Source organism: Mauremys reevesii, linkage group 1, assembly GCF_016161935.1.
Source record: "Mauremys reevesii isolate NIE-2019 linkage group 1, ASM1616193v1, whole genome shotgun sequence".
Lineage (NCBI taxonomy): Eukaryota > Metazoa > Chordata > Testudines > Geoemydidae > Mauremys > Mauremys reevesii.
Genome location: NC_052623.1, coordinates 62,791,100 through 62,805,322, shown reverse-complemented (window position 1 = coordinate 62,805,322; position 14,223 = coordinate 62,791,100). Strand labels below are relative to the sequence as shown.

The 14,223-nt window shown below is 39.4% G+C and overlaps 2 protein-coding genes across 13 annotated transcripts in view; one reads left to right on the top strand and one right to left on the bottom strand.

The window, feature by feature from the left end:
- RB1 (RB transcriptional corepressor 1) overlaps positions 1-7,411 on the top strand; it is a 176,360-nt gene extending 168,949 nt beyond the window's left edge. For all 6 annotated transcript variants that reach the window (XM_039519842.1, XM_039519843.1, XM_039519844.1 and 3 more), the window contains one exon: positions 5,441-7,411. In XM_039519842.1, coding sequence (XP_039375776.1) covers positions 5,441-5,514 — 74 coding nt within the window. In that variant the 3' untranslated portion in view covers positions 5,515-7,411. The remainder of the gene's footprint in view (positions 1-5,440) is intronic.
- Positions 1-14,223, bottom strand: part of RCBTB2 (RCC1 and BTB domain containing protein 2) — a 122,082-nt gene that overhangs the window by 39,422 nt on the left and 68,437 nt on the right. For 2 of the 7 annotated variants that reach the window (XM_039519852.1, XM_039519854.1), the window contains exon 14: positions 9,815-13,993. The exons of 2 other annotated variants lie outside the window; for them this stretch is intronic. In XM_039519852.1, coding sequence (XP_039375786.1) covers positions 13,853-13,993 — 141 coding nt within the window. In that variant the 3' untranslated portion in view covers positions 9,815-13,852. Of the gene's footprint in view, positions 1-6,152; positions 6,281-8,826; positions 8,846-9,814; positions 13,994-14,223 lie in introns of those variants that run through there. 3 more of the 7 variants (XM_039519853.1, XM_039519859.1, XM_039519860.1) reach the window with 3 other exon arrangements.

Genomic DNA, 14,223 nt, shown 5'->3' with positions numbered 1-14,223 from the left:
ATCCCCTTCTCTCAGGCATGCCCACTGAGGTTCTCTGCTGGATATTTGAAAACGAGTTGGAATCATCCCTTAATACCCTTCTGAAAATAATTAAAAAAAAAAAAAAAAAAAGAAAGCTGGGGTCAGTCCAAAGAGAACTGGACCCAGAATTATACAGATCTTGTGACTGAAGCTTCTTGCAACCAAGAAAATAAAGATAGCCAAAAAACCCGAGTGGGGACCCTAGAAATTCCATCTCTCAAAGGGTCACAGTAAGGACTATACTACTATGGTTCAAAGAGACCTACTGTCACTGAGTTTGGAAACAACCCCATTAAAAGACCAAGCCAGAACCATCCTTGCTGATATATAAATGTTTCTGATCTACTAACAAAAGAAATTCTAAATTCACAATCAACATAGCCATAAGAGATTTAATCGACTCAGCATTGGGCCAACTTTCCAAGGGCAGATATCAAAACAGGTAGATCATGAAACTTTACAACTAATAGCCAAGCTACCAACAGATGGTACAAATACCTAAAAAAAATCAGGCAGCAGTGGCAGCTGAGACAAAGAAATCTGTCATCCCAACAGAGTGGGATTCGCCCCCCAGAATTGGGTGGAAAGTAAAAGGCTGCTAGATGCTGAAATTATAAACTTAGATAGAAAGCAGCCTGAGGATCCATCTCAACAATTCACTTCAACAAAGCCAACCTTGACAAAATACTTAAGAAACTCCACTCCACAAGTGACCTGTGAGCACAAGCACTATTGAACAAGATCTTGATATCATCTTTCTTCTTGCTACCATGGATATCATCATATTCTCAATAAAGGTCCACAGTAGTTATCAGTGTAGCAGAAAGATAGTGTGCATGCAAAACTAAGCACCAACCCATGCTCTTGGTAGCCTCAGCTCGCTTCCAAGAGACAGATCTTCAGAGGATTTTTAGTAATGCGGCTGCCAAGCACATAACTGTATGCTACTCATTCACCATTTCAAGCAAGTAGGCGTACACACACTTAACGAAGTTGCCCCTCCTTTTAGGCTTTCAGTTACAACAGATTAAAAGGAACATCCAGAGGTCCATTTGGAAACAGAACCTTCAGAAGATGAGGACCTGAAACACCCACCTTTGAAATTCACAAATTGAACTGCATAAAATATGCTCTTGAGCAAGAGGTATACTCTCCATGTGGTGGGCATATAACTTTTTTTTTTTCCACATAGAAAAGTTCTCAGATCAATAAGTCTTTAAAAATTACTAAAATTTTAGTTGGAGGAATCCCTACATTTGCTTCATACAGCTAAGGACAACAAAGAACCCTGAGAAACTGACAATGCAAGCAGCATCAGACAGTGTGCTCTTGATAAGGCCAGCCAAACCAATGCTCTTTAAAGAGAGATTCTCTGGAACATAATCCATCTTTATCCTGGGCCTAAAGAGACTTTAGAAAAAATCAGAAATGTTTTGAATCTCAAGGCAATCAACAAACGCGCTAAAGAGGGAGACTGATTTTGGCATCATCCCCGTCTATGAAGAGACTTTCTCTCATCATTAGATCATACAGAGGCAGACAGTGAAGTGTCTTCAGTTTGACTCAGGATCTGTGGAGACCAGAGATCCCAGGAAATGGTGTCTGCACCCTGAGTTTTCAAACTAACAACATCCTAGATAACCTTTCACCTTTGCAGAAAACCAACATACCACTGTAGTGCCAGATTTTTCACCCTTTACTCAATCAAATGGTACTTACTTACACAACTAGTCCCTTTTGGTTTAGTAAATAGTATTCAGTGTCAGCAAAGGTTGCAAAACCTCTCCAGAGAAAGGACCTCCAGAAAGTGGCAACAGTGGATCTCTGTCCTTGGACTGGTCATCCCAATTCCCTATTATACCTTCTGTCCAATTCCACTACTGTCCAGAGTGGTATAGAAGATCAAACAGGACAGTATGATGTCGATTGCTCTCCACTGGATCATGAGTCAGAAGTTGTCAGAGCTGACGTATCTGACATCCCAGGCCATATTGCATTTGTCATCAAGGAGGAATAACCTACTCTCTCAATGTTCTTACAGAAGTTGAACACAAAGTCCATGATGCTTCTGAATAGGAAGAGCTAAAGAAAACAGGCTGTGCAGGAAAAGAGAACACTCCTATTGGCCAGGAAGGAATCATCCTTGAAGGCTTACATTTTTATTTGGAACCTTTTTCAGTTTTTAGTGGAGAGAGAGGTTGCAGATATAAAACAATTCACATCCCATTAGCTCTTTCATCTCATAGTCACGGAAACTGGTGCATAGTTCTTAAAGTGCAGATTTCATTAGTATTCAGTCCTTTGTTCCCAGAGGGCCTCTTTGGCAGATCATATTCACATACCTGTTGAAAGCATTAGACCTAAAATGAGATGTCTGATGGGATTTGAGTGGGATTTTCAAAAGTGCTTAGAGTTGGCTTAACTCTGCTCCCATTGAAGTGAATGGTACAATTCTCAAGTTCAAGAGGAACAGTTAGGCCAATGTGGTACACTTTTGAAGATCCCACCCTTATTTTAGTGCTGCAGGCACTCAACGGTATTACCTTCTGTGACAAAGTTCCTGTTCTACTCTGGTGGGTCCTGCACTTATTGGCAGATTTGCTCACCTCAGTGATCTTCCCCACAGTCTGGGTCAGCTCCTCCTGTGTCTGATCAGGAGTTGGGAGGTTTGGGGGGAACCCGGGCCCACCCTCTACTCCGGGTTCCAGCCCAGAGCCCTGTGGATTGCAGCTGTCTATAGTGCCTCCTGTAACAGCTGCATGACAGCTACAACTCCCTGAGCTACTTCCCCATGGCCTCCTCCAAACACCTTCTTTATCCTCACCACAGGACCTTCCTCCTGGTGTCTGATAACACTTGCACTCTTTAGTCCTCCAGCAGCTCACTCTCAGCTCCTTGTGCCTCTTGCTCCCAGCTCCTCACACGCACTTCCTCTCCTCTGGCTCCCCACAGCCTGACTGGAGTGAGCTCCCTTTTAAACCCAGGTGCCTTGATTAGCCTGCCTTGATTGGCTGCAGGTGTTCTAATCAGCCTATCTGCCTTAACAGGTTCTAGCAGGTTCCTGATTATTCTAGTGCAGCCCCTGCTCTGGTCAGTCAGGGAACAGAAAACTACTCATCCAGTAACCAGTATATTTGCCCTCCACCAGACTCCTGTACCCCACTGGTTTGGGTCTGTCACACTTCTTAACCATCAGTGACCTGTTATCTTGGCAGGACTGGGGCTGTATAGCATGCTCCAGCAAGCCACGATACTGCATATTCTACAGGGACAAAATAATTCATCCCAGAAAGTAGCTGTTTTTTTTTAAAATACTGACTTCAAGTATGAAAAGAAAAAATCAGCTGTGCACACTGGATTTCAAGAGAAGATTCATGATACCTGTGAAAAGGATAGAACAGTTGATAAAATGCTTGCGTCTCATCCTATTTCAATCCCAGACTCAGCAGCATAAAAGCCTATAAAGACACCATTTCCAAATGGCTTAAACTACATTAAAAATACATACGGAGGACTCACACCTCAGAAGATAAAGGGAGGACAGTCAAGATCAGAAGGCTTCCTGGGCTGAGAAGTTATGTGGCTACATATTACATTCGATGGCGGGTCTCAGATGCAGTTTTTGGTAGAGTGGTATTCTTTACGCTCCACCTTAATGTGCTTTATCTTTTCACCATCTTCTATCCCTGCTTGTTTCATATAGCCATGCGGTGAAATCTGTATTAAAGTCCACCTTTTAAAGCAGTCACACCGAGGTGTATTCCTAAACATTTTCCAGTGGACAGTCACCTGTACTAAATTACTATGAATTAAAAGAGACCAGGTGAACTGCTTTGGATTTCAGTACATGGAAGGCATGTGCTCCATTAACTGTAAATGCACAGAAGACTGCATTTTGCATAGTTTTGTACATTGCCTTGTTTTAATACTGAAACGCCACAGATCAGCTATAATAAACACTTTATGTTCCCTTGGATGTGGTTACAGGCAGCCAGATCAACATTTCTTTCTTCTTTTACAGGGTTCCCTTCAGCTTTTCAAGTAAGATTCTCACCCACCAAAATTACAAAACCCTCCCTCTTGAGACCACATCTTGTCAGTCCTCTAAGCCAGTCATTCTCACCCAGTACCTGTGGTTACACAGAGGCCTTCCAGGGGTATATCAACTCATCTACATCAGGAGCTCTCAAACTTCAAACAAAAATTACTACATGACCCCAGGAGAGGGGGCGGGGGTGTGTGTGTGGTCAAAGCCTGAGTGCTGCCACCCTGGGCAGGGGGATTAAGGCCCAAGCACTGCCACCCTGGGTGGGGGGCCCAAAGCCCAAGCCCCACCGCCCCAGATAGCGGAACTGTAACCTGAGCCCCGCCACCCAGGCTTCGGCTTCAGCCCTGGGCGGTGAGGCTCAGGCTTCAGCCCCGGGCCCCAGCAAGTCTAACGCCAGCCCTGGCAACCCCATTAAAATGGGATTGTGACCCACTTTGAGGTCCCAACCCACAGTTTGAGAGCTGCTGATCTAGATCAGTGTTTCTGGGGGGCGCAAGTGCAGGGCCAGCATTAAGAGGTGGCAAGCAGGGAAATTGCCTGGGGCCCCGTGAAGCTAAGTTACATGCTTCAGCCCCAGGCAGTGGGGCTTGGGCTTCAGACTCCAGAAAGGGGTACAGTAACCGGGAAAGGTTGAGAACACTGCTCTCAGTATTGGTTTAACTGTATAGTTTTTCACTGCTTGTCACATCTTGTGTATAAATCAGTGGATATGCCCACCCCTATCCCCACCAAAAACAGTTGTGTTCTTCTCTAAGACAGGCATGTCTGCTGAACCAAACACCTCTACATATCTCTTTGTTAAATTAGGGTAGGGAACTAAAATTTGGTTCAGTCCTGGTTGTAGTTTACTAGTTGCAAAGTTTAAGAGTTGATGTTCTAGTATTATATCTAGTTACTTTTTATTACTGTGTGGTTATTTAGCTACTGCCGTTTTGGAAAAGTTCCTTTTAGAGGAAGTTGGTGAGTCAGGCTTCCGATACAGAGCTCTTTTCTGATCGAGGTATTAGCTGTCTCTGAGCAACAAAAGGATTTAACCCACATATAGGGCTCAGTTGACCTGCTTTATCTCAGGAAAGAGAGAGAAAGAGTTTGAATACTACAATAACGGGAGCCAATATAAGTACACAGAGTTGTACAATGTAAGTACACAGTTCTTTAAGGCTGTAAAATAAACTGGCAAGTCAGAATTATCCAAGTAATTCAGAAGTAAATATTTGAGTACTTGTGGTTCAAATTAGGGTTTAATTTTTTTAGAAAAGTTGTCAGGCTAAAAGTTAAATTCTTTGTATCATGAATAAATACACTCTTAAATTGTTTTGCACAAGTTGATTTACTAAAAAAGGTGGTAAAGTTACTGTAACTTTTCTCTAGCATCTACTCGAACAAGAATGCAAAAGCAAAAACTAAATGATGGAACTGATACATCAGCCACTGAAGAAAAGTGAACATCTTCTCAGGACCATGCGGTGCAGCGCATGCTTCTCTGCATTTGTCTTTCTTTTTCAGCCACCATGTTAATTACTTTTTTATGATCAATTGCTAGTTTAAAATATTTGGCTTTTTTTTTTTACTTCAGTGTTTTTCATTATACTATGCCATATGATGTAGCATGTACACAATGTAAGCCACTGAGTTTATTAATTTATATATTTTTGAGGATTTGGAAGAGTTTTTCAGCTTCCTATTGCAACATTGTTCATTTAATGCCAATTCATTCCACTTATTTTGAACTCTTCTATCAAAAATAAAGTTAGATAGAATGATTTGAAATGCACTAATTCTTTTGCTCATTAGATTTCATTTTAATGTTGGAATTTTATGCACTATTTGCATATTTTGTGAATTAGGGGCCAGATACTGCAAGGACTTCAGACTACAGAATTACCATGCTAAGGCCCATTAACTTTACTATACATGCAGTCATCACTGTTGCAGGATTAGGCCTGGCCATTGTAAGTACAACATGCAAACAAAGTGTAAAGTAAACTCACATAGCCATACTACTGAAACAAATAACAGATACCTCAGATTCTTAACATCTTCTAGTAATTTTTCCCCCTCACAGTTTGAGTGGACAGTTACACTGCTGGTCATCTGTTAGCCTGTTTGAACCTGAGTATGAATTACTCAGAGAGTAAGTGTGTTCCAGGGACATCGTTTTTTTCCCCAGATACAAAACACTCAAAGTGCACTTTCTGATATTTCTGGATCCTGAAAAATAAGAAAAATGCACATGAAATGGAATCATACTGTTACCAATCTGGAGTTTCTTGCAATGATCTCTACAACTACTGATTTGCTTGAAGTCAATGATTTAGCTTACTCAATTTTGCCAAGAAATGGGAACAGAACCCTACTTTTAGTAACTTAAACCTGTGTGCCTCAAGTTGGCCTCCTAAGAATGAATAGCCTGACTTCCAAAGTACACCCAAATTCATATTTAGATAAAGTTTAACATGTGAAGCATCCAGATCTGAAAATTTGGTCAAAGTCCTCCCTCTCTCCATAAAAGGGCACAACTTTTAAGGCTACTTGAATTATTGCTAAACAAATACATTTTTAAATTAGCTACTCGGTTGTGGGTGTTTTGCTAGTATAAAGGTATAAACATTTTTTTACTTCTAGCAGTCTAAAAAGCAGCTCTAGCAGAGCTTTCTGATGACTGCTGCCTTTAGAATTATCCATTCATTTTTATGAAGATTTAGTTTTGTGCAACTGCTTAAATTAAAGTAGATACAGTAGAAAACACAGAAACATGGTTTTTTAAAAAAAATCTTGTGTGGGTAACTTATTTAGAAATCTCTTAGTTGAAAATAGAAAACACTTTTGGTAGTGTCATCTGGTTTTTTTAAAGATCAGTTTTTGTCAGTCAAAATCTAATTGTACAGCAATTTTTAAAAACTGTACAACAGTATATTGATTTGGAAATATTTTGATGAACTTTGAAACAAAACAGTTGCCTTAAGTTTTAAGTCTGAATATGGTTTCAACTTCCTGAAGGATGTACAGAAGTGTTAGTATCTTAGGTTTCTTTGCTTCTTCTTCTTCTTTTTTTTTGCAGAGTTTACAGGTGAAATATACTACAAATAATGGGATACACTGACTTTAAGCTCCATAGTTGCAGTTTGAATAGTGCCCAGATATTAACTTTGCTGGCTAGAGAACTGCAAGGAGTAGTATGCTGCAGAGTTCAGTACTTAGACAGGCTATCCTTTCTCTACTGTGACAATGTAATTTTTTTGTTCAGGTAGACTGAAGACTACATTTAAAAGTGTATGGTTGCATATTGTACAACTAATGGATTTCATTCCTTTCAAGATCAATAAAACAGCTTTAATAAGATTATTGGTGATCATTGTAACTTCCTTTTTTATTAGCTATAAAGTTAATAAGAAAGTATCATGTGGAAATAACATGCTTCTGTTTCATGCTTAGGCTGCAATCCTACAACTGGTGTGAGCAGAGCCCCATTGATTTCAGTGAAGCTCTGTACATGTGCAGGGATCTAGATCTAAATACACAATTGGGCCCTTAGCCATCTACAAAACTTCCATTAGTTCCCTCAGTCTGAGTTCATTTTAGATTTTTCTAACTATATTTTCTACCAGCATTATCATTATTTGTATTACAGTAGCACACAAGGCCCCAGTGAAGATCAGGACCCCCTTGTATTAAATACTGTACAAACATATACAGTTGCTGCTTTGAGGAACTTACAATCTAAATAGACAACGGGCAGGAGGGGACCACGAGGCACAGGGGTGAAATAGAATTGGTCAATGGCAGGGTTAGAGATGGGAAGAGAACTCAAGTCTCCAGCTACCCAGTCTAGGCCTACCCACTAGATTGTGCAACCTCAGATGGAACAATGCAGACTCCACCTGAAAATCACGTTACTCTTTCTGCTTCTTCCGTCGTCACCAACTAAAGAATCTGGAATTACAATTTAATTGGAAGTTCTACTGATCACATAGGAAGTAGAATGGAATAGTGCTCTGTTTACTTTACCACTCTGACCCTCTTAACTGATTTTCCACCTTCCAACTAGTAACACACACAAACCACAAAGAAAGCAAGTAAGATGTATGTTACAGAAAGTTATTTCACAAATTTCTTACTGTTGTAGCCATCATTTTCTCTTCCTCTATCTGTCAGCTATTGCTCTGCTATGTCTAACTTACCGGTAGGTCCCTGCCATTTAGAGCTTAAAAACTTATCTATCTTCTTAGTAAGGTTTTACTGGATACAAAGTTTGTTGCTATGTTAGCTTTGCAGTGCTGACCAGAATGTTTGTAAAATCAGTACATATGACTTTAAATTGCACCTGGGTGCTATAAGCAAAATTTGTCCCTTTTCTTCTTACTGCTTTAACCCAAACCTTCACCTAACAACATAAGATATTTTGCTGAATACGTTTATCTCCAGTTTATAGAAACGACCATATTAACTGTCAGAATACAATTTCCAAGCAGTACATTTGATATTTCTGGTGAGTTACAGTAAATGCTGCAATTGCCATTAGAGGATTTTGAAAGTTTGACATTTGAGATTAGTACTTTTATTACTGCTTCACACACAGCTCTTCAAAATGATCTAGTGTTTCTGAAATTTTATTCCAGAAAGGGAAATCCAGCTGCCTTAAGGATCCAAAGTTGGACAAACAATAGTACTAGAGACCTTTTCTCCCTGCAGTTTTAACCATGTCTGGGTCCCTTCCTTATGTCCTCTTATTTCCTGATATGATGTATTTTAAAGGTCAGAGTAACTTCTCTGTTACTGAAACAGAATATAAAAAAACCGGTATTCAGTTATTTATGCTCCTCTTCAACAGTGCAACTTCAGCTCTTTCATGTAGATGTATACATGAAGAATTTTGTATTTCCAAACCACTGGTACTCTAGACAAGTCTAAGTAAACAGCATGTGCACCCGCTTGAGGATGTGAGAGTTACTGCAGTTATTTGCAGGCCAAGAAAGAAACCAATTATAAAAGTGCACGGAACGGTGGGAAACCTGTAGAAGGTTGTGGTGTTGTAAGAAACCAGCACACAATACAATTTGAATAGTTTAAAATGTAACAAGTTTAGTTTATACAGGTTTGAAAAAAACCAAACCAACCTTCTTTACCAAGCAGAAGTGGTATGTCAAAACCACAGAAGGCATTTCGTCTAGTTGCAATCACTCTTTTTCACTACTGCATTAACTTCTTTGAAAGGCTTGAAATCTGTTTTCATATCAAATTCCCCCCATTTTTGTGCAGACGTTGGCTTTATTGCTGCTTATGAGTCTAACAGTCATTTCTTTAAAGGCTTGTCTATACAAACACTTAGTCATTTCCCTCCCTCCTGCCCCCCCTGGAAGCTGGGCTATAAATCTACCCCTCTCTAGCTTGCTGCTGGGCACTAAAGTTCTGTAGTACTCAGTGATCCTACCCCGCTTTGAAAGAGGAGTAGTTCAAAGGGCACTATGGAACTTCTAGTGCATAACAGCAGGATCTGCAGTGATACCTAGTGTGCAGCAGGCTAGTGCACGGGTAGATTTTCACCCCAGCTTGCCACATGTAAATGAGCCCTTAGAAAAAGACTGTGGTCTTTAAACTATAATCTTTATCCTGTAGGTTACCTATTTCTCTCCCCTCATCCCCACAACATGCTAATAAAGAAGTAATAAACAGCTGTTTAAGAATGGTCGAAGCAATTCAATGTAGGCTTTAGATTGTAATAAGTAAATAGATCAAAGGCGAAGATCCTAAATATAACCATTTTATTAGTTGTCTATTAAGCCATATGGGTTTTTACAGAAATCTGAAGTTGGCTGGATATTGTATTATGATAGGGCTACAAATATTATACATCCTTAGGGGTCAAGCAAAATTTGTCATGCTAATGGATAAAGGTTTTATTTTACAAAGTAATCCCAAGAAAACAATTATTATCTTCAGTTTATATAAAAAGCATTTATATACTACAGCAATTTACACAATGAACAGGCTTTGTAATAAAGCTCCATCATTCCAAAGGTGGGTCCTAGAAAACACCATGAGGCTGAACCTACTAACATCAGTCACTGTGATAGCCCCTTTATTGTAGTAGTTTACTTTTATTCCTTTTAAGTTCCATTTAATTCAAGAAATATTTATTTGCTTATTTTCCCCAGTGATTAGTTGGAGGAGTCTCTTGTTTAGCTGTCCAAGGATATTTTAGGCCATCAGTCAAGTTTTTGAATGAATACCTCACCTGCCTAGGATTACAGTCCAAAATGTCTACAAATATTTTTTCATTGCTGTCTGAACTGGAGTCTCCGAAAACACATTTAATACTGGCTAACAATGGATCCCACTCCAAGGTCAAGAGGAGTAGTGGTGGCAGCATCCTCAATCGTCAAAAACAAAAAAATATAAAACCGTTACTGCCCAGGCTGGATTTAATGTCCTCACATTGCTGTTTAAGCATGCACCTGTATAAATACACATGCATTTTGGTTTCCAAGCATCAGGTCAGTACACTTCTGAAGGCTGGACCCTTAAGTGCAAAGGAAAGTAACTTGTTTAATGAGTAATGTGAATGAAAGCTAAATAAATATATTTTTACTACATGTGCATATAGCAGTGTATAAAAATACTATTAAATTGTCCGGGTCAAGAATTAAATGCATAAAATCCTCATTGAATGAACAAACCAAGATGTCTGCATTTTATCCTCAAAACAGACCTCACTGCAGAGAAGTTCTCTCAAAGAGTTAGTCCCCCAGGGTCACTACTACAAAAATAAAAAGCTGCCTGAAAGAAAACAGCCCAAGCTTTGGTGTGCACAGCATGACCTGAAATAATGCTCATGGCGAAGAGACTAAAGGGTGATAGACACTGCTCAGAATTGGTTTTTCTTGTCAGACTCATTTACAAACGCATCCTTGTTTCCTTAGTCACTCCATGCAGACTATTTAGTAGAATGCAGATGCCTAAATTTTCATTTCACAGGAAATTGTGATTTTGAAGTTTCTTGCAAATTGAGCTTTATGAAAACCTGTTTTATCTCAGCTGAAAATGTTTCATTTACTGTTTCAAAATTTCCTATGAAACAGTGGCCCCAAAACCAAAAGTTGAAACATTTTGTTCCAAAAGTGTCAAAATAATGTTTTGGCCTCATCAAAATGCATTTTCAACAATTTCTAAATGAAACTGGTGTGTTTGTTTTTACAAAAGGGCATTTTCCATTCCATTAAAAAGTCCCATCAGAAAAACTTTTGACCAGCTCTACTAGTTAGACAATAGTGACACAGCAGATTAAAGAATATTTCTAGTGGTGGGTTGAATCTGGTCTATCTACCATCATTTCTAAGCACCTCACAAGTTAATAGATTTACCCTCACAAAACCTCTGTAAGGTAGGGAAGTGCTATTATCCCCTCCTAGCAGAGGAAAACTGAGACATAGGTTCAGGGTACCTGTACCCAGCAGCTGGGAGATGTTATTTCCAGCGTGGGTAGCTGTACATGCACTAGCTAGTGCCTAAAAATAACTGTGGCCACAGCAGCTCAGGCTAGCTATCCAAGCACGTACCCAGGGGCATGGGCAAGCTTATTCTCAGATGACTAGCCCAAGCCACAGCTCAGTCCAGTGATACTAGAGATTTTGGAGCAGCTCACTTCTGTTTCCTAAGCACAGCACTAAAACATCACTTTGCCACCATTAGCTAAAAATTGGGGAAGAATTAAAATAAAAGTAACTGTATTGGCTGTGCTATAGAACAGAACGGACCCTGAGAGAGCAGAGGGACAGACACCTACGGTGAGTAAGCATGCTAGGTATAGTGCAAATACAGAACAGAAACAGTATTAATGAGCATGTGTATGGATGTCTGGGTTAATAAAGGTGTGTGTTATGAATGTTTTAGATATATAAAGTTGAAATTTAAGATTGCACTCAGCGACTGCCCATGGCTGATCACCGTATGCAGGGTGCAACACTTAATACTGTTCTAATTGTATGACATTGCAGTTGGGATATTTTTAAATCTGTATTAAGAAATTGTGTTAAGGGATTTATTTCCAGAGCTTTATGCTTAGATTACATTGTAGCCAGGGATCATCAGTGTGCTACTGTAATAAAAGATACTTTCTTTTGGAAAAGTACTGCCTATGTATCTACCAATTCTATTGGAAGGCTGTATCTGAGTCCTCCCAAGGGTAACTGGTCTAAGATATTCTGGGGAGTTTTTCTAAAAAGAAACTTCTAGTAAACCTGAGTAATTCCTCTAGGATGGGTCCCCTTTCATCCTGCAGAAACAGAGTAATAAGTTAGGAGGCTACCTGGAAGGGAACCTCTGCTAAACCCAGGAGGGGGCAACAGATAAGCTATTCTGGTGGTACCATAAGTCTGGTTTTGGGGTAACACCAGGATAGTCACGCTGCAGTTTTTAGGTGCTAACTGGAGCAGAGCTAGCAGATGTATGGAACCAGAACTAGGAATTACATCTCCCAGCTGCTGTGTCGACGTGTCCAAGGGTACAAAGGATGTCTATGACAGAGCAAGGCTAGTGTGGTGTCCTAACCACTAGCCGATCAGTTTTTGAAGCCAGTTCACCTATTCTTTTAACAGAAATTAGATTAAGTAATTTACATGCAAATTAGTCTTCAGTATCATAACAGAAACCAAAACTGATAAATATTTTATAATCTCAACAGCCTGTGTCACAGTGCAAAAGTCTTTCCATGCAAGCATAGCATACTGAAACCTCCTCCACCTACTGCTTTAACAAGTGTTTGAATGGCACCTGGTTACCACTTGAAAAGACTGAGTTTAACTTTCATGATTTAATCACTGAATTGATTTATAACTTCCCCTATTCCTCCTCCCACACACATAATTCATGTCAAGCACCTGTCTTATCTGTAAACACTGGCAGAAAAGTCAACTGATAATTCCTTTTTGTTGAGTTTCTTTTTCATGGCAGGTGAAGAGGTGCGTTTCTGAGCAGCAAAACTAACAGTGAAATAACTCATTATGTGACAAAACCAATTAGAAGTTACTGTTCCACTGGAAAGGTGAGGTAAAGTCCTTGGAAAAAAGAACCAATTGTTTTTCGTCTGAGAAAATGTCTTTAAGAGCCAAGAACTAAAAACTAGCCCTTTAAAATAAGTCCTTCATACTTAAATAAATTCAGCATAGTCTTCTCTTGAGCCTTTGCTGCTCCTAATTCACAAAGTATCCATTCTGTGGCTTTTCCTTTATATTACTGGGTCTTTTAAGAGGGATTTTTATGATGTATTCCTTTAGCCTATATTTAGCAAAACAAGCTTCTATCTCAACACTTCTCTAGAGGGTGTGATAAATTAACCAGAAAGGAACCTTCTTTTAGTACATTTCATTGACCTTAAAGGTGCATAATGAAGCTTTAGCAACAGCCAGCTTCATGCTATCCAGTAAACTCAGATGAAGATGTTAAAGAGCTGTTTTTGAAAATATTTCATGAAAAAAACCAAGGACTACAAATGGAAAATAGTGACCATTCCACTTAATTTTAACAGAAAACTTAATTATTCCATTAGGATTTTTTTTTAAACCTAAGTCGTTGGCAGATTGTTTATATCTATTGTTTATTCTATACTATACCCATCTTCACAAAGCTTGTGCATTACTTGGAAGCTTACTAAATCTGCCCATCGACAGTGACGCTGACTTTAACGGATGTTGTCCTCTTTTCTTTCAGACATTCTGAGTGCTGATAAGTTTTTCAAAGGGGAAGTGTTCCCATGATGAAAGAATCTTCCTTTGCAGCAAGCATTCTTCAGTTTTTAAATGCTCCTACTCTGCTTGCTTTGCTAATGAAGTTCTTCAAGAGGTCATGGTCCATTTCTGCAAAGCCTGTAGTTTGTGTAACTACAGTCAAGTGGTTTATACAAAACCTGAAGCAAAATTCTTCTAAGTCCTAGGAACAAAATAAGGTTATGAGTTATTCAATAAGATATTACAAATTTAAGTGAGCATTCACATCTTGGCTGTCTTTCATCCCAACAATATCCACATGAATGTTTACAAATGCTAGATAATACCTAGAACAAAATATTACAATAGCAAGGCCAGAAACTTGTCAAGGCAGCTGCCACTGTTTTGATTGGTTACGGAGCTGACATCCGGCTATCCTTCTTCCTAAAGCTC